The sequence below is a fragment of the Megalops cyprinoides genome, chromosome 1, assembly GCF_013368585.1.
Source record: "Megalops cyprinoides isolate fMegCyp1 chromosome 1, fMegCyp1.pri, whole genome shotgun sequence".
Lineage (NCBI taxonomy): Eukaryota > Metazoa > Chordata > Actinopteri > Elopiformes > Megalopidae > Megalops > Megalops cyprinoides.
The window spans coordinates 21,198,632-21,219,048 of NC_050583.1; the positions used below are offsets into that span (position 1 = coordinate 21,198,632).

Genomic DNA, 20,417 nt, shown 5'->3' on the forward strand with positions numbered 1-20,417 from the left:
AGTTATCAATAATGAGCATTTGTGCCCAAGGATTATACGTTTTCATTAACTAATGTTGAGAAATGTACTCTGTAGAATATTAGAAAACCTGGAGTAACAGCATTCAGACGCGAGTTCTGCCCCTTCCTGGGACGATACTATCTTCCGATCAGTATCAGTCCCGCACTGCAGTGAACCATTCCAACACTCTGAGAAGGTCACGTTAGCAAACCGGGAACTGGATTGTACTGCGCAAAACCCGGAGTCCGGACTAACAGTTGACGTCAGAGGTAGCCATTAGAGCCGTTTTTGACAGTCGGAGGTTGGGTACCGATAGCAATAGATCCCAGCATCTTATTGCAGCCGTTGAGGGGAAGAAGGGCTTGTAAGATGCTGTAGACACCGTTATCTGTTACAGCCTAGTGCGCTCCTTTTTTTTCCTGTTGTTCTTCAAAGGGGCTCTGAGCACGCCGCAGTCTAGTGAGGAACACGTCGCAGGGCTGAGGGATAATCAAGCGCTTAGCTAAAAGGACGCAGTTTGTATCCTGCAGTAGGCTCAAACCACTGCAGGTTTGCTTGTTCTGTGCTTGCTTGTCATCGTCAGACAAATCAGTGGCCTTGTGCGGTTTAGGGTTAGATACCAGAACAATACTACTTTCTACAAATTATAAAAGGAACATTAAAATACGTGGTGTTTAATAGAAACAACACTAAAACGAAACATTGGAAATGACGTCGTGCACAGGATTACAGAAAAAGGAGCAATAGGGGTTTGAGGGTAAACTCGCTAATGGTGGCTTGATTAGTTGAATTTGAATTTGAATTTGTCTGGAAATGGGAGCTCTGACGAGCAGGCAGAATGCTGGAGTGGAAGAGGTCGACATTCCTTCTAATTCGGTCTACCGATATCCGCCGAAATCCGGTAAGTCTATGATGATGCGCCGCACAATCTCACATGAATTGTAATGTGACTAGGACAGATGCCGGATACCACACAGCTGTGCATACAAAGCTGTTTTTTCCAATCATCATGAAATTGTCATCTGTCCATTGCTAGCTACTATGTGCTGTTCATAGAAACGTTCGCCGCAGCATAAATGTGGTTTGAAAGGAAACGCTTTGTTAGATCTTGATACATTATTAGTCTTAGTAGTAGTAGTCGTCATAGTGATATTGGTCGTAGTAATAGTGCTTGTAGTGATAGTGGTAGTGTCAGTAATAGTGGTAGTGTATGCAAAGGCCTGTGTGGTAGCCTAAAATTCATATGGCTGCACAATTTTAAGACCTACAACCTGATTTCACCTGATATGTGTGCTAGTAGACATTGGTATTGGCTTTTTGATTGTATGAGGCATTAAACCTTGATATTAAAAAGAAATTTTAATCCAGTTTTGCCCCTTGGAAACGAAATTGCCACAGAGCACACGTCTCAGAAAGGAGTGATCTTAAAGATAAAAAAAATAGTGCAAACAGAAATGAAATATAGTTAATCCAATATAACAAGAAGTACACACTGTTTGATACATACAGAAACACAGCTGGAAAGAATACACAAAATAATACAAACAGGAAGATAACAGGCAACAATAACAACATTATAGCTTAATAATGAAATGACATTTGAACAAAGTGTATTTACGTTTTTATCTAAGTTTTACTTTAAATGTAGCGCCAACCTAACAGTGAATTGGTGGAATATCAATAGGTTTGATTGAGGTTTATCTCAGTTTCAGCTGGGAGGATGTAGGTATATTCAGGTGGTCCTCATAAGATTAAATAACCTGTTTAGATATGTTCTGGAGCAGGTAACATACTTAAATCTGTGTCTTTTGGTTTTTAAAGCACAGCTGGGTTTTAGCTACAAAACGTAGGGCTGTGATGGGATGATCTTACTGAACATATGAAAATGTTCAGCGTTAAAAACCCGTATAGTTAATAGTTCACATCCACATTCCCTGTTTCTCTTAAGTCAACTCCAAATATTTGCTTTGAAAGGGTTGTTATCCAGTGAGGTGCAATGCTCAGTGTCTCTAAAAGTCAACCAAGTTTCAAGGGCAATGTGTAATATCTGTATCCTGGACAGAGTGCTATTATTGAACGTGGTTCTAAGAAAAATATGTTTTAAACCCATGGCAATAAAGGGTTGATTACTATACAACCTGAGCGACTAAGGCAGGATGTCAGTCATGGGCAAGATGTCCTCCTCAGAGGAGGAAATGATACTCCAAGAAGAGGCTTCACAAAAAAAAAGTCAAAAGTGGGAATCCCTGTGTGAGCTCATTTACTTTCCTGAGAAACATGGTCACTAAAAACTGAAAGTGTCCAGCAAGGCAGTCCAGTTTCTTACCAGATCTGATGAATTCATTATAGGATTTTTTTGTAGTGTGGCCCATCAGGAAGGACATATTATAAAAGGGTAGATCCAGTTAGTGGAAAACTTTGGCTTGGTAATTGTTTCCTCCTTAATTAGCAGCATGTAGTGCCTGTGGGTGATTAGGCAAGGAACCAACTACTTTTTCCTTGCTAAAATCTGAGGCAGATTTTTGTTTTGTTCTTTAGCTGTGTGAGTCTTGCTGCAGAAGGATAGTTACATTAGTAGTTTTTGTGCACGTTTTACCGATGTCAAGCAACACACTCCCAATATTCCCATTTCCAAACGCAGTGAAAAAGTTTGGAGACTAGTTTCAACCTTGAGATGACATTACATTGCATGCATTTAGCAGATGCTCTTATCCAGAGCGACTTCCAGCACAATAGAACATAAGCCTATGTGACTTCAGTGCTGAGCCTCATAAACACTGTTTTTTTTCCCCCACTGTCTACCTGTCATTGAGAAAACAAGGTTCTGGAATGTTAGACCTCCAGAGCTCCAATGCTGAATTATTTAACTAAAGGAAAGGAGAAAGCTTGTGACAGAGAAGGCCATCTATTATGGATTGCACAATGCTGCCTCTATGGGAACACAAAAAAGAACTGGGGACAACACTCAGTGGGGGTAGTAATTAAAAAAATAAGGTCCATCATACTGAGTTCCATAACACCATAACACACAAGAGAACAGGGTGTCTTTGAAATTGGATTTTTGTATTTTAAATAGGAACAATTAGTTAATACACACATGCGAAAAACCTCCTGACATGATCTGTTGTACCGCCTGTGCCACTCCCAAGAAGCGAAGTGTTTTCAGAGTTAGTCTTCAGAAGAACTGCACTGCTGGGTGCTGTAGTTTATGTGTGCATCAGAAGACACCTCACGTAATTGCCTGCAGGTGATCTTTTTTTGAGTATTCGCTTCATTGCATTCCTTATTTCAATCCAGTGCTGTCAGCTGTCTGTGCTGTGTATGTTTTTTTTTCAGCTTTTGAAGCAGGTCCCTTGATTGTGGGATGCTTTTTTCACCAAAACTAAACAGGCACACACAAATTATTGTTTTCTTTCTGGCAAAATGTGAGTAGATTTAGGAGTCCTTTTGAGTACCACCTTTCAAACTATGATAAATTGGTACGATTTGTGGCATTAACAGTATAATTATACAACAAAATAAAAAAAACACACACACTTTGCCATGCTTAGGATGGGATATATGTATATTAAAGCATCCATTGTTCCCTTTCTCTCTTACAGGTAGCTACTTTGCCAGCCATTTCATCATGGGCGGGGAGAAGTTTGACTCTACACACCCAGAAGGCTACCTGTTCGGGGAGAACACTGACCTGAACTTCTTAGGCAACAGACCGGTGCCGGTGTGTAAATCATTCACTTTGTTACTCTGCCCCAAAATGCTGTTGAACATTTGGAGGTGTCATCTTCTGTATAGCACAAGTTGTTTAAAAAGGGGTCTCAACTCATGCCATTTGATTTGAAATGGTGTATCCATCTGATATCTCTGTGCCTTTCTGTTTTCTGGGTCAACAGCAAGCATTTTTTTTTGATCAATTTGAATCTCAAGGGAGTGGTGTATCGTAAACATTTAGGGCACTCCTGGCCTCTGTAAATCTGATAAAGTTTATCAGATGATCATTGCAACAGTATGGTTATCATGCTGCTGATGTTTGTTCCAAACTGCATCAGAATATTTTGAGATATACTGTCATATTTGTTGCATCCGTGGCATGCCTCAAATCACTTAGTGTTGAATTACTGGCAAATGGTTCCATTCTTGATAGCAAGTGGGCAGTGCACAGCAGGAACAATGTCTAGGAGAAATGTGTCAATTAGTTTCAAGTGGAGGATTAAGAAATGAATGTCAGTGGTTTCAAAGTTTAACCTTCTGATGTGCATTAGATGTGTTCTGATTAAAAAAGGCATCATTATGTTTATACCCCAGATGTATTGAGGACGGGAATCTGACCGAGGGCTGATGGATTTGTGCAAATGGGTCTGGCCTCTGTTAAGTCACAATGCTTTTAAACAGCACTTTTCCAATGCTTTTAAACATCACCGGTTTATCTTCCCTCTACTGTTCTCATTCTGTCTCCAGCATCTACCTGCAATTTGCTCTGATTTACTGAGCAGGCCAGCCAGGGATTTGAAATAGGCCACACGAATGGAGCAGTGATGATAATTGACAGTCCACAAGCAGTCAGTTCCTAGGGAAAGGAGACTGTTATTTAAGTTCATGCTGCATTTTTTCATGCTGTAGTTTATCATGAACCTATATGACACTGAGTCTGTGCTCATTGGCCCGCCTGTGTTAATTAGGAATTCTTTTCCTTTTATCAACTTATTATGCTATTTTTTGTGTGGTTCAGAATCAGATTTAGATGGTATTGTAGCTCCTATACTGCACTTTACTATCTTACAAAAACAGTCATGTATTCCTTTTGATTCATAAACACATATTGTGTTATGCATTTACAGTGTGAGTGCTAGCATTTCGGTCCCCATTTTGCCCTCATATTCTACTAACGGCACAGAGGTTGCAGGCAAATCAGCTTTCATGAAATAAATAGCAAATTGAACTGAAGCGTATTTTTGGAATTTCAAGAGTAATGTCATATTTTGTTTTGATGTTGACATTGTGCTGTTCTGCACCTTTTGAAGGACTCACTTTGCGTAATGTCAGATGACACACTGTCTTGTATATGTACGAAGACATATTGTGTCTTCAGAATAATGTTTTTTGCTTCAGTATAAAAAAAAAAAATCAGGCTGGCTTACATCTTTACATATCATCTATTTATATAGTTGGATGTTACTGAAGCAATTGAGGTAAAGTACCTTCACCAATGACAGTAACCCCATTGGGAATTGAGTCTCTAACCTCATACAACCCTAGCTCCTTAACCTTAACACTGCACATTTACTGAAGTGGAATATTACATTGTATGTCACTGTATAGAGAATATTACTTGATTTTAAATATTTTGTCTCTTGCAAGATATAGAAGACATGGAAGTATTTAACACACTGGAGTTTGTAATATGACTTATAACATGCTGCAAATGAATGTCATTTGGGTGGTCTGTTGTTTGCTATCAGTGTCTTGCCAACAGGCAGAAAGAATTTCCCAGGTGAGATTTAAGACCGTGTGGTTATAGCACTTGATGAGGGTTTAGGTTAAAAGTACTAATCTGCCTACTCTCTCTCATGGATGATCATGTGTCTTTTTACAGCATCATATACACTGAATGCTTTGTAAACTAAAGGCCTTGGGTTAGCTGTAGAGGGAAGTGTCAAAGTTCCTTGTGTGTTTTTATGTGGAGATATGGTTACTTGTATGAGAATGTGTATCGTTGCACTAAAGCTGGTGCCCTGTAAAGGTGAGTGTTTATATGACTGTCTGTGTGTATGTGCATTTATGTTTGTATGTGTAACTGTGCATGTGTGTGTATGTGCGTGTGTGTGCGTGTGAGAGAGAGAGAGACAGAGAGAAAGAGAGAGAAAGAGAAAGCGCACCCATGACAGCCTGCTCTCTTGTGAAGCAGTCTGCCTGGTGTTGCAGGGGATTTAGGCACCAGCTTACAGAGGGTAATACAGGGCGTCACATTCAAGCTACCGGGGGGTGGGGTCGGTAGGAAAGGGAGGAGCTGATAGAGGCAGGCGTGCACCCAGCTCTGACCCACAGGTCCACACAGGCTCACAGCTTTTCTGGCACGTGGACATCCCTGAGGCCCCTTTGGCTTTTTTTTTTCCCTGCATTAGGAAAATGCAGCCCAGCTGTCTTACCACCACACAGTGCTGAATGCCTCCACTTACATATAAATGTATATTTTTATGGCGGGGGGGGTTCAAAAATATTTTACACGGCAACTCATCATTTCCCATCTTCAATGCCTGAGGTGTGTGCTGGCTTTGTAACCACTGATGGCTAGCTGTGAATTCTAAGTATTGTATTTACTGTGGTTCCATGTGAACCTTTTATGTAATAGTGTAAGGAAATACAATATGAGGGTATGTTTTCATGTGCTGTAACTTCCAAATATGCACACTCAAATTGCATGAGAAATGGCAGCTGATAGAGAAACGACAGAATAAAGAAACAAAGAAATCTTAAAATGTGGTGTTGGGTCTCCGCTGTTGTCCTCTGTGGTTTAGGAGCACACTATTGCTTGGAGCAATCTCCCCCTTGTTTTTTTTCCCCATGAATGGTGCTGTTCTGAAGCGGTAAAGACACATCTGGACTCAGCTGGAGCGTGGGCAGTAAAACCACAAAAACATGATCCTCAGAATGGGCTAAGGACAGATGCCCAGCCTCTGCTGCTGCCTGGCTGCACACATCCTCTGCCTGCGCTGCAGACACGCTCTCATGCAGAGCCCGTACGCAGCAGTAAATCCTCTCATTCTTCATTTGCTGGTGCTCCTTTAGTGCCCCCAAACCCTGTTTCACTTGGCTGCGATTCAGGCTGTACATGATTTGGAAAAACATAATTCGGTTTTTGAAGCCAAAATCCGCCTCCTCTCTTTGTTTGCTTCAGAGTGCGGAACGCTAACATTCAGTAATCGTTTGTGCTTGATTTTTTTCCTTTAGTTCCCGTATGCTGCTCCTCCACCTCAGGAACCGGTGAAGACGCTACGTAGCCTCATCAATATCCGCAAGGATACACTGAGGCTTGTGCGGTAAGTGTCACTATCCCCATTCTTTGTAATCAGTCTAGAAGAAACATTGATACTGTGCATGGCAAATGTAGTACTTTTCATGGAAGAAGAACAAAAGTAATTACTTATTCTGATTAGTAGTATAGGCCTCGAGAGGTGAGAGAATCTTTGGACAGTCAATGTTAAAGTTTTGTTACGCCAATTAACTGCTGTGGACAAAAGAGTATTCATTAAAAATGTCGTCTTCTCCTAATGGCTGCTCTTTATCTTTGTGCTTGAATATGCAGGTGCAGCGAGGATGTGAAGCTGCCCAGGGAGGAGGTGGGGAAGGGTCGTGCCTGTTACAACGTGGAGTTCACCTTCGATGCTGACACTCAAGTTGCCATCACAATCTTCTACCAGGCCATAGAGGAGTTCCACAATGGAGTGCCCATGTATGTAGGAGCGTAATGGCACAGGGGGATGGCCAGAGGGATTCTGTTTTGTATTGGGTTATGTCTTTTGGTAGTGTCCCTAAACTTCCTATCTTTAAAGTTTTTTTTTGTCTTATTTGTTTATGCATTGTATGTGTCCTTGTACACTCACTCTACATCCACTGTGTGCTGTATCTGCACATTCTACAGTCCTCGCTCACCGTTAACCGTTTTGTTTTTCATAGGTTCTTTTTAACAGCCACATACATATATTTGTATTTTTCAATGCAGATACCTGCCCCAGGATAGCTCTCTACAGTCTGAGACAGTGCACTTTAAGCGGGGAGTGTGCCAGCAGTTTTGCCTGCCTTCCCATTCTGTGAATCTCTCAGAGTGGGGTGACGAAGAGGTACCTTTTTTGTAGAGTTTGTGTGTGTGTGTGTGTGTGTGTGTGTCTGTGTGTGTCTGTGTGTGCACGTGCTCTTTGTGAACAGGTTGGCAGGGTGTCAATGGAAGAGAACAGCCACAAAACAGAGTAATTCACTGGCAAGAGGCTGTATGTAGACATGTACGAATATAGTCAAAAACACGGATTCTCCCATGTTTTTTTTCTTTTTTGCAAGTTCATCAGTAATTACATTTAAAATAATAGCTGCTAATATTTTGCAATTGCATATAAATCCCAAAAAAATGGTATTAGAGAGAATGATTCATTCTTAATGAATATTAATATATAATTAGCATGTTTTTTGTGTATGTCTGTAGCGGTAACTATAGGAGTGTCCAAGAGCTGTGAATCATCCCTAGCTGTGTGTTTGTGTCTTTGCAGCTGCTCTTTGATATGGACAAAGACATCTACCCCATGGTGGTGCAGGCAGTAGTAGACGAGGGTGAAGGTGAGTATGATATCTTGTTCAACCTCGGACACAATGTGTGATCATAAAATTGGAAAGGACAACAGCGTCAGTCGCGTCTGTAATGTGAGGTGTGCTCATTTTGGGGTATTCTAATTTTCTAATCCATTTTATTTCACCCTCAGAGCATTTAGGTCATTCCCACGTGCTGCTAGCCACCTTTGAGAAGGTAAGGAGCATTATATGCAAGTAATGTGAATGTTGTGGGTTTTTTTATGCCTGTGTAGGAATTGTGAGGGGTTTACTGTATCGTGGCCTCAATTTGCCTTCATCTCTGTAACTCAGGTATCAATAGTAGGTGTGGGTGCACAGGTTATTATTTGTATCAGTTATGGGTAAACTGTGAGCCCCAAAATCCAGCAGAATATGATCGAATAAGTAGTGGTCACTGATAAAGACAGTACTGTGTCTATTATTTGCACAAGCAGCCGTTTTAGGCCTTTTCTGGATGAATGTAGCTGAGAGATTTTCTATCTCTGCAGCACATGGATGGGAGTTACTGTGTGAAACCTCTGAAACAAAAGCAAGTGGTAAGTTCCCTTCTCTCTGTTCACTCTATCCTTGATACTTGCATCCCATTTGCAATGCTTGCACTAGCTTAGCGTGGGTAGCCCTGGGGCAGGCTGGATAGAGGGAGAAAGTGTTTGGCATTTGTGCCAAGTTTATCGTGATCTGTAGATACTGCTTATTTTTTATTATTTTTTTTTTTAACAGACGTATATTTACATTTATTCACTTGGCAGACGCTTTTATCCAAAGCGACTTACATAGGTTACAGTTCTTTACAATGTTATCCATTTATACAGCTGGATAATTACTGAGGCAAGTATGGGTTAAGTACCTTGCCCAAGGGTACAGCAGCAGTGTCCTAAGAGTCCTGCTCCTTAACCACTATGCTACACTGCCGCCCTATATATGCCATATATGCCAATACGGTTTCCAGCCATGCTGGCGTTTGCTGTCAAAGATAGAAAGTCGTGAAAGGGATGTAGAAATGCACATTGCCATGACATTAGCATTAAAATGTAATACTTGACACTTTGTTTACAGCAGGTGTAGTGTTAATAGCAATTACTTATCTTGTGCATTGATTGTACATTATCAAGCTGAATAGTAATTTGAAGTAACACTATGAAAATGATTATTTAAAAAGTAAATAAACAACCGTTGGGTCATACCGCATGAAGCAAGGAATGCAGTGTTTTTACAGAACACCGTGTACTCTAGCATTGGCAGTTGGGTGTAGGGTTTGTTCACAGGCAGCATTTCTTAGCTGGTGCTTGTGGCATCTACATGGGCTGACTGTCCAAACCAGTTATAACAAAGATGCATCCTTATGGAAAAAATGATCAGGCAGGCACAGAGCCTGCAAAATGATGCCTGTGAGGACGCAGGCTGTTATTGGGGTAACTGGAGTCATTTAAAGTTTATAAAATCTATAAACTTATTTACATTCTCAGGAGGTTATGATAAAACACCAGGATTGTTTGTCTAGTATTCACGGTGAGACTGGGGAATTAAGCTTATTATTATGCGTATCGTCATGGTTTATGCTGGTGGTTACACTGAGTTTTAAACATATATTAAAAGTATTTTTGCATTAATAAAAATATGCAACCTCTCAATTCAGTTTTATCTGAAAACACAAGATGGCCATAAAGGAGTTACATTTTTAATATCAAGGATAAAAAAACATCAAACTTGAATGCAGTCATTCACAGGAAACACAATTTTATACTGGCAGAAAGTTTTGTTGGTTTGACTTAAAAGGTTTCCAGTTAATCTAAATCGTCTTCATGCTGAAAAAGCACATTCCTCCCGCCTGTTCTGTTTAATTTAATCCTGCACGCTCTGCACTTTTCATTACTTTTCCAAACTTGACTTCTGCTGCTCAGCATGCCAGGGCCACCTGGGTCAGCCCAGATTCGGTTGTACTGTGATGTATGTAGTGGTGGTGCAGGCAGAGATACCTGGACTGGGGGCAAAAACAATACTAAACACAGTAGGAGGTTTTTGTCAGCCTTTTGCATTGTTGTAGGTCACCTTCAATATCACAGTATGCAGATGTATAAAGTTTCTATTTCTGTGTTTCATTATGTGTAATAACATGGAATGCAGATTTCCCCCATAGAGTAAGAATTCTTTAATATGCCCATCGCGGACACTGGATGGCATGGGAGGATTTAAACTATATTTATGAGTATTACTGTTACTAACAATTTTCATACCATTTTCATATTTGTCTCTTCAGGTGGATGGAGTCAGTTATCTCCTTCAGGAGATTTATGGCATTGAGAACAAATACAACAGCCAGGAGTCAAAGGTAAAAAATATAAACATTGTCTTGCAGCCTCTAAATCTACCTGCACAGAATCATGCGTGTCCCTGTGTGGCCTTTTATGCTTTAAGTCAAGGAGACTTTTTCTGTCTTAAACCTTTTAAGTGATTGTAGAGTCAAAGGCCTGCTGTTAAAGTTGGCACTGCTCTGCTCCCACTAGGTGGCGGATGATGAGATTAGCGACAACAGCGCAGAGTGTGTGGTGTGTCTGTCTGATGTCCGCGACACCCTCATCCTGCCATGCAGACACCTGTGCCTCTGCAACGCCTGCGCGGACACCCTGCGCTACCAAGCCAACTGCTGCCCCATCTGCCGACTACGTAAGGACCGGCCTGGAGCCCACACACATGCAGGCTATTCTCAAGAAATGCTCTGTTAATGCTTCTGTTCAGTTCAGTTCAGCTCGCTTTGTAGTCTGGCCTGCCACAGCACTGCCAGATAATCAGCCAGGCAGAGAATAATTAATTACTTTGAAGTAACACGATCTTGACTGCAGCGTGAACAAGCTGGCTCTCTCGCTGTCCCCCCCCCCCCCAGCCTTCCGAGCTCTGCTGCAGATCCGCGCAATGAGGAAAAAGCTGAGTCCGCTCTCACCCACAGGGTACAACCCTGTCATCACCTCCCAAACCTCAGACTCTGAGGAGCACTCGGTAGGTCCTTTGACTGTGGAATGGAGCCCTTATTTCACATGATGGTTTCAAGGCCTCAGTTCCTGTGTCTGCTGTGCCGCAGCTGTCTGACTGTGTGCCTCTGCCCTAGGCCTCCGAACACATCCCACCTGGATATGAGGCTGTGTCCCTCCTGGAGGCTCTGAATGGTCCCCTCAACCCCTCTCCTTCTGCGCCCCCATTACAAAACCTGACAGGGGGGCACGTCTCTGGGACCCTGCCGTCGTATGGCAATGAGACCCACCCCCCACCTGCACGCTCCCTCTCCCCGCTGGAGCGTTCCATAGACTCCAGCCAGGGGCTGAAGCTTAAGAAAAGCGGCTCCAAGTGAGTGCTTTTAGCTCTCACCTTTCTCTAACTTTTCGAGACTGCAGAATGGAACCTGACTGCTGCATTGCTAGACTGACCATTTTAAACAATTTTACTGATGATGTGTTTTCACAATGAGGAAGGGTTTTGAACCAGGCTTCATGTCTGATGAAGATTTAACATAAAGTTTTTCTTTTTTAATGTGTGAAAAAAGATCTGCGTGACACTGTTTCTCATGTCCTTGGGACCTGGCAGATCCCTTTCCCAGAATTCCTCTGTACTGCCTGAAGAGGAAGATGAGAAGTCATGCAGCGAGTCAGAGGTTCAGGCATGTCGGAGGAAAATAGCTGTCGACCAGCAAGAGGTAAAGATGCCTTTCATGTTGCCTGAATTACTCCTCTGTGGATATTTTCCTTTTTGAATGAATGAAAAAGATCACATTTGAACGTGACAGTGCATGTGTGATTTTTCATGGTGTGTCCCATGTTGTGTTTTAGTGTGGTGTAACTCCAGAAAGTGAGAACCTGACCCTGTCGTCCTCTGGAGCTATCGACCAGTCTTCCTGCACTGGGACCCCCCTGTCTTCCACCATCACCTCACCCGAAGGTGAGACATGTGGAGACCTGTGTAGCCTTTGGTGTATGAGGAGTGAGATGAGCTCTTCAGAGCATCACAGTTTGGCTGTCTTCATTCCTCCTCCCACCCAGACCCTGTGAGCAGCAGCCTGGCCCAGTCTGTGATGTCCATGGCCTCTTCACAGAGCCAGCACTCCCAGCTCAGCACTGACACCCTGTCCTCCATGTCTGGCTCTTATCTGGCTGGGGCGGAGGGCGAGGCCCCTGAGACTCCCATGGAGAGCCGGGGACCATCCCAGCAAGAGGGGGAGGTGAGTGGGGCCCAGTGCTTGTCAGGGATGGTAATGCCCTCAGTGTTAGACTAACGCTAAGCTAGTGCCTGCACATCTGCATTAGGAAAAATTAGATTTTGTCAGCAGATTAGGTCTGATGATACAGATCACACCTGGCACATGTGAAGTGTGATCTTACATCAACCTGGATAAATGTGTTAGGATTCCTTCACTATACTTAGATTCAAATTAAATTGGCTTTAATTAATTGCATTAATAAAGTGCTGGAAATCCATTCTATGATGGCTACTCTTATTATTCCAAAGAAGTGTGTTTTTATGATCTAGTATTGAATACGGTAATTCTTTCAAAAACGTCATTTCGTGAAAACATTCTTCTTTTCACAAAACAAAAAGGCATCTTGTTTATAATGACAACACTGCCAAATTTAACTGAAATATCCAGTTAGCCAGCAGTGATGAAAAAAATATGTTCTTTTGCAGGATATGCCCGTTGAAATAAATGAACATAACTTTTTGGCAGCGGTGGCAGAAGAGCAGGACTCTGAGGTAAAAATCCCAAACTCCTCCTCTGAATTAACTGGTACTAGTTCCATGTATAAATCCTGTCACAAGTTGCAGGTTTTCAGGAACTCTCAAATTGTTTGCTTTTCCTAGGGTAATGATGTCACAGAAGAAGACTGCCCATCACCCACCCAGGAACAGGGTAACTATGAACCCTGAACTCTCACTGGTCGTGCGTTTCTTGCTAGTTAAATTAGGGATCCTCCCTTAGAACAGGCTTCTGTATTCAATAATTATCCTGATGTCCCAAGAATATTTGACCTGATATCCTGATCTAGGTAACTTTCCATGCCTGGATTAACTTTAACATCTGGGCTGAAACAATTAGGGTTTCACCATGTGACATTTTTCATGTTACACTCAGAGGATTTCCAGGCTTATGTATTTTATTGCAAGTTATTGTTTAGTATCAAATATCAATATTCATATCTAGAAATCAGACAGTACAATTGATAAAAATACAATATGTACTGTTTAATGTGACTGATTTTCCAGTGATAGTGGAGCTGCACTATATTTCCTTCCTCTTCCGTCTGAGTCCTTTACTTTCCACATGTCACATTTATACATTTTCTGTGTGGGACTTTAAAGTTGTTTACTCATAAAACAGCACTGAACGGCAGGGGAACATCATGAATCACAAATTATGAGAAATTAAAAAGCAAATGCTTGTGGGTTTCTTGAGAGGCGCTGAAGGTAAAATGACTAGTAAAATAGTAGTGAATTCACACACAAGGAATACCCTTATTGTAGTGTGTCAACAAATGCTTTGGGGGTGTCAAGAAAATTAATTCAGTGTAAATGAGGTTGTACATAACTTTGTGCTATCATAGTATCTTTAGTTAAGGGTACCTTTTATAGAATGTCATATCAAACATTGATCAATGGGTGGCGCCACATTCCCAGAAAATGAGGATACGTTTATAGTGTAAGAACTGAAATGAATAGCAGGTACTGCTATAGCTGTACCAGTATCTGAATGGAGAAATCACATAAAAATTAAAAAGAGAACAACATTTATTATGATTTCTTATTAGTTAAATTTTTCCATTTTGTATGCCCATTCTCATCAGTATGTCTTTATTTGCCCTGCTTTGCATGGTCTGCTTAAATGTACCTATTATTCTCAGTGACACAGTATATGTATTTTTGCCTTTTTTGTGAGACATGCTTCAGTGTGCATACGGGATTACATCACCCTCATTTTCAATGCTTTGGTCACAGAGGATTAATATTTTAATGTTTTCTGAATGAGTTTCTTTGCCTTATGTCAAACACATACAGAATGTCCTTCACTGAGACGCTGACCTTCTCTGATTGACTCTGACTTATTGCAGTATACCATAATAGCTAGGAAAAACACAGCGTGTCTCTCAGAATTTATAAACTAGTGGTGACTTAAAGGTGCTGTAGGTCATATTCTACATGTTGAAGTATTTTCCCCCTTCATAGATATCATATATATCTATGATAAGCTTAAGATGTACTGAGAGGAACATACATTGCTGTCATTAGTACCACACCTTACTTTAGTAGGTCACAGAGTCTCTGTATGTGTCTGTGTTGGTGCAGGTACCTGTGTGTGTCTATGTGGGATTGTGTCAGTTTTTCTGTTTCTCTGTCTCTGGATGTGAACCATCACGTCTGCCTTTTAGAGTTGTTGCACCTCCTCCTCTTGCACCACCTCCACATATCTCCATGTCTGCGTTGTCAGAGTTGATAATGTGCCATTTCAAGAACTGAAATATCGGTTCTGGTGTATGTAAACTGAGGAATATATGCGTGGAACTGGATTGGCATTAAACAAGAGAATCGGTATGGATTTTTAATTTCAAGTGAGGAGAACAAGAGAAATGTCCCCTTTTGTTGTGTCTCTCATACAGGTATGTGTGTGTGTGTGTGTATGTGCGCACACTCATGCGTGTGTTCGCACCCCATTGTCCATGTGTCAGCCTCTGTGTGCGTTAGCCTGAGCAACTGCTCTGGATCCCCGCCACACTGCCCCACCCCACCAACCTCTGCCTCCTTGTCCGCTCTGCTGTGGCTGGCTGCTCTTGTTTGACCTCTGACCTCGCTTGCAGGTGGTCGGAGGAGGAGCGAGGTGCCTTGTCCTGAGTTTGACAATAACAATCAGGGCCAGTCTGACACCCCCTGCTTGACAGGGCTGGACAATGAGCAGTGCCCTGAAGGCCGATTCGCTGGTGAGTGGCAATCTCTTGAACATGGACTTTCTGAGACGAGGGGAACCTGGATGGATGAGAGTGGAGTGGGGTGAGGGTGGGGAGGGGAAAACATGGTGCCAAGGGTCCATCGCTTCCGTCAAAAAAGTGGTATGCAATGTATCCCCGCTGGATTGGGTTACATTAACATCTGTAGGGTTATATGTTGCCTTATAAGTACAAAGTGAGAATTGGGAATCACCTGTGGTGACCATGTGTTATGTAGCTTGAAGCCCTGTCCCCTTCCATGTCCGGATCAAAACATTTTGTTTATCGAAATACAATTCTTATGTGTACAAAACTAATAAAAATCATAAAAGTCTTGCTCTTCAGACTTGTTCCATTACCTGGAAATCATTATACAGGAGAAAGGATCAAGTGATTACATTGGTAAGGGTGAAGTACAGTCTATGTGACATGCTGAGGGATAAAGATGGTAGTCTAAAAACAAGATGATTTACTGTCATCAACTTTTAATTGACAGATAGGAAAACAAAAAAAACCCACTGTGTTCCTTGGTCGTATTTTCTTCATTTCTATCTTGTTGCTGTTTTTGTTGTTGTTGTTGTTGTTTTATTAGAAATGAGATGGTAGCTGTTTGCTCCCTCCCCCTTCTCCCTCTGGTGAAAGCAGTGTTTTTTGGTGTGGTGTATGTGCCTGGGTGTCTGTGTCCCGTCCATCCCAGAGTCAAGTTCATGTTCAGTGTCTGCCAGCTCCAAGTCGCTTTGCTGAACCTTAGCATTTTATTTCTTGATTCCTCTGCCCATCCTTTCCTCCTCCGTCTCCTCCTCTCCCTCACCCCCATACCCATGCAGTTGTGGTCCACTCCAGCTTATTATGGTTATTGCTGGAATGGAATGTGCGGTATTTCCTTCAAAGTGGTGTGTCGTCTCTTTAGATACACTTTTCCCTTGCCGTTAATAGCTCTGCCTTAATTGTGTCTAATTTCTCTAATCTCAATTACTGAAGATATGAAACTTTAGATCACATTTTTCTGTATTGTCTTGTTATGTTATTATATGGAGCCATCTGTGTTCTGGCTATGTATTTAACTTCTAGTTTTATTCTGGTCACAATTGACATTGCAAGACCAAACACATTGTGACAAAGACTGGGGACAAAATCTTTCTTGGTTTTCCACAGTTAATCTGAACAAAAAAAGCTGCCAAAGTCATGCAAGATCCCACCAAAATGTATTACTCCACTCAAAAAGAAAACATTTGGAGGGAAGCTAGTTAATTTATCACAGATAATTGAAAGTTTTAAGTTATCTGTGATCTTTTTCACTGATTGTTTTTTTCATAGATCTATATCTTCTCTTGGTGTTAAACATTCAAATTATTCTACTACTCGCTAGCTAGATACTACTATGTAGCTTTGTATCCATACCCCCCAAAAATATATTGAAAATATATTTTAGAGAATATGCTTTAGCTCAATTAATATATTGAAAATACATACATTATTTCCATGTTGGTACCTTGCAATATATTTCTGTTTTGTATGAACATATTTTAAATATGTTTTTTGTGTCATTCTTGGGCTAAACAACATATTTGTCAGTATATTACAATATATTTCATGTTGGTGCGGGGATGGTTAGCAAGCTTACTTCGTAGCTAGCTAGCTAGCAGTGTAGCCATTTATCTACTTTGTATCTATACATGCATACACACATATTTACACATACAAAGCTTGCCAGACACCATTGCTCATATCAGGACTGCAATATTGACACACAACATGATTCCATTGCTCTATTATACGTTGAAATGTTTTATTTGCAAATAAATAAGCCAAGCCTCAAAACAGATTGCGGCGGCACATTGATGTAAACTTTCCCAAGCCATGTAGTTATGGAAACCCCATCCTATGCCGCAACCAGACCCCTTACCAGAGTTTTTCCCCTGAAATATTGGGACAATAAATGAGGCAAGGGCTTGCCCGAAGACAATGGAAAATCAAAAAGAGTGATGAAACCTTAGTCTGGCCCAGCAGTGGAAATGAGGACACTAAGGAACAAACTTTGCTGGCTAAGAGGTGTCATTGCAGGAGAAGACCACCTTGTGAATTCATTTCTGGCTCATAGATTCAGAAAAAGGAGATGTGATATATCTCAGCTGAAACATTGTCACTTCCATTCCAGCAACTGGCTGTTTACTGCCCTGCTTCCCACTCTTCTCCGCTCCCCCCCCCTACCCCACCCCCAAGTTGTTCTCCAGCAGTTTCTCTGTGTGTGCTGTAAACGTGTTATATTCTCTCTGTTTCTCTTCCCCATCACTCTGTCTTTCTTCCTGTCTCCCTGTGTGTGTCTGTCTCTCTCCCTTTGCTCTCTTTGGAATGGACAGCTGTGGACTCGTGTCCCGTTCACATTGAGGACTAGGTATGGCACCATTCACAAAAGTAGTGCCCTAAAGTATATAACCACAACGGCTGAGCTTTTTTTTAAAAGCTTTTTTTTTTTTTTTTTTGCTTAGGTTCACATGAAAAAATTTGAATTAGCGCACGTTGTGTCACATTTTACCCCCGCATGTGATATTTGTTTTGGTGATTTAATGCTTTCTTTAAGTGTGTTCTCTCTGAGGTATGCGCATAAAAGTTTATAATGTCACCAGGTCAGACAGAAATGCAGATGCCAAAACACAGAGCACACCAAAATACGGACTGGTCCTGTCATGACAGTATCCTTTGTGTTCACTACGAGACTGAATATTTTCTCAGAAATTTGTCATTATTAAGGTAATGGAAATAAAGGATTTATGAGTCTGGAAACGACAGTTTTATGCGTATACCCGTGTATCTTTATTGTGCTTGTACACACATCAGTGCTTTTTGAACTATACGGCACCCTGTGACTTCCACGGCTTACTTGATCACACAACACTAGTAGGGGTGTTAACTCACTGGGTATTAGGTGTTCATTTTCGGGCAGGGCAGTCTGAAGTCTAATGATATGGTTGGCTAATGCTCCTCTTCCTTCTTTACCCTCTCTCTATGTCCCTTCCCCTCTTTTCCATTTACTGTTTCTTCTTTGGCTGCCTGTCCATGGTCTCTGCTGTCATCAGGTCTGTTTTACCTGGGAATGCAGCAACAGGGCCGGGGGCCACTGCCTCACCATGCCTCCACTAGCAACATCAACCTTGAGGAGCAGGGACCTGATAACGAGGCAGCGAGCCCGAAACACACACCCCGCCGCGGACCCCTTGCCGTGTAACTGCCGCTCGACTCCCAACATCCAAGCTCCACTGCAAGACAGCTCACCCTCCAACCTCTGTCTGACCCCAGGGAATAGAACACATCCTCATCTGGCCAACTCCACCACCACCAACCTCCAGCCCCCCCCCCCCCCCCAAACTCTCCTCTGAGGGATGGAAGGCCTTTGTGTGAGTGGTGACCACTGTGAGGTCTCCAATTGGAGAAGGAAGAAGAGTACAAAGAAGAAAAATGGCTTCACTTCAAAGATTTCTGGTCCACATTGTTTGATTTATGGCATTTCCAGTGATGTCGTTACTTTGTCTTTTACATGCCAGCAGTCACAGTCTGCCAGCCTGACCTCCACCACCCGGAACCCTGACTCTGCTTCCTCCATCTGCAATGGGCCTTGCATGTTAGGAGGATGATGGACATCGCCCGGTGCTCAGAGACATGTTGAGTCAGCAGAAGAACTAAAGATGGAATAACCTCCATGACAGTCCTTGCTTGTCTGCTGCTACCCTCTGACTGGGAGACAGTTACCTTTTTAGTGTTGGTCAATGAAAGCAGCCATTGAATGATTGTTGGTAGTACCCTTTGCTGTACGTTTAAGTCTTATGGGCCCAAACTGGTATAAGGGGACCCCAGAACTGTATATGCACCATACAATTATGTGTTTTATAATCAAGAATTGAATTCTTGTGTTATTATTTTTCCACTTTGAAGGAGTCATTTGCGCATATAAATCGAACTGTGTTAGAGACCACCCTACAAAACAGTTTACAGGCCACTCTATAAATAAGAACTGAACCTGGATTTGCATGAATCTCTCTTGAATCTGAATCAAAGGTGGTTTTGCGAGGATCTTTCCTCCAAAATCTACTTTGGATGCTACTACTGTACACATGTAAACTATTCAGATAAGCATGTCACTTTGTAAAATGGAGGTTCTGGAATGTAATTCATTAGAAGTCTTAAATGATGAACAGAGTAAGCTGGATTCCATGAATAAGAGGTAATGAAAATTGTCTTGACTGTCTAGCTTGCCTCAGCACACTGCTAGTATGGCTTGGTGAGCTAGCTTGTGGTACTTCAAAAAAGAAACACTTAAGCAATAAAAGCATTGTTGTCCTTTCAGCAATGCTCCTGTCAAGCTGTTATGCCCACTGTTAGCCTGCAGGAATTGGACAGCCCTCTATACCATCAGGACAATAGCAAGTGAGGAAACCTCTATGAGACCAAGCTGGTGGATCATAGTATTGTTATACCGGTTAACCCAGGAAATCAGCATTGTGTCCGATCAGGTAAAAAAGGTAAAGAAAACCACACAATTTTCAGTGGCAAATCCAAATTTGCATGTTTTCTTTTAAATGGTTACTCTGTTTTTGTGTTCAAATAACTAGTTGTTGTTGTAGCAGGGTCTCTTTGAAAGCTTTTTGATTTTTCTGCAGAACACAAGAGCAATCAGTGAGACGAGATCTGAGATGATTTGATGAATACAGACTCGCTTACTGCCGTGCAAAGGACAGTTCCACTGTGATATCTGCCTGTTTTTCCTCCTGCAGCTGCAACACTGGCATTACTGTATTTACACCCCTGTACCTATGGTAGTACTGTAACGAGAGATGCTTTCAGACTGGAGTGTTCACAACTTTGTTCCAAAATGCACCATAGAGGAATCATAATAGCACAGAGTGGCTATATATTATAGTATCAGTATTTTATATATAGGTCTATAGGACAAATTGTGATGTTCCCGCTACAATGTGCCCTACCCATCCTTATGTGAGACGCAGGTATGTCAGTCCATTTATCAAGCCTACGGATCTGCACATGGAGTTTATATGAAACGTGCAGCCAATCTGCAATGGGATTATAAAAGAAAGGGTCCTCACAGTTGACCTTTTGCCTAATACC

General features: G+C 41.8%; 1 protein-coding gene across 3 annotated transcripts; it reads left to right on the top strand.

Moving 5' to 3' along the window:
* Positions 1-263: 263 nt before the first annotated feature.
* On the top strand, positions 264-18,651 carry rnf157 (ring finger protein 157). Of its 3 annotated transcripts, XM_036534586.1 has the most exons (20): positions 264-901; positions 3,603-3,721; positions 6,949-7,037; positions 7,304-7,450; positions 7,721-7,838; positions 8,259-8,325; positions 8,469-8,512; positions 8,826-8,873; positions 10,595-10,666; positions 10,842-11,001; positions 11,219-11,331; positions 11,441-11,676; positions 11,914-12,022; positions 12,156-12,264; positions 12,366-12,544; positions 13,009-13,074; positions 13,183-13,231; positions 15,171-15,290; positions 17,657-17,691; positions 18,374-18,445. In XM_036534586.1, exons 1-19 carry the CDS (start codon positions 814-816, stop codon positions 17,689-17,691), a joined length of 1,968 nt encoding a protein of 655 aa, XP_036390479.1. In that variant the 5' UTR covers positions 264-813; the 3' UTR covers positions 18,374-18,445. The 3 variants fall into 3 exon arrangements, with proteins under 3 accessions (XP_036390479.1, XP_036390469.1, XP_036390487.1); XM_036534576.1 differs by lacking the exon at positions 17,657-17,691 and having other exon boundaries at positions 18,374-18,651; XM_036534594.1 differs by lacking the exons at positions 15,171-15,290; positions 17,657-17,691 and having other exon boundaries at positions 18,374-18,651.
* Positions 18,652-20,417: the final 1,766 nt, after the last annotated feature.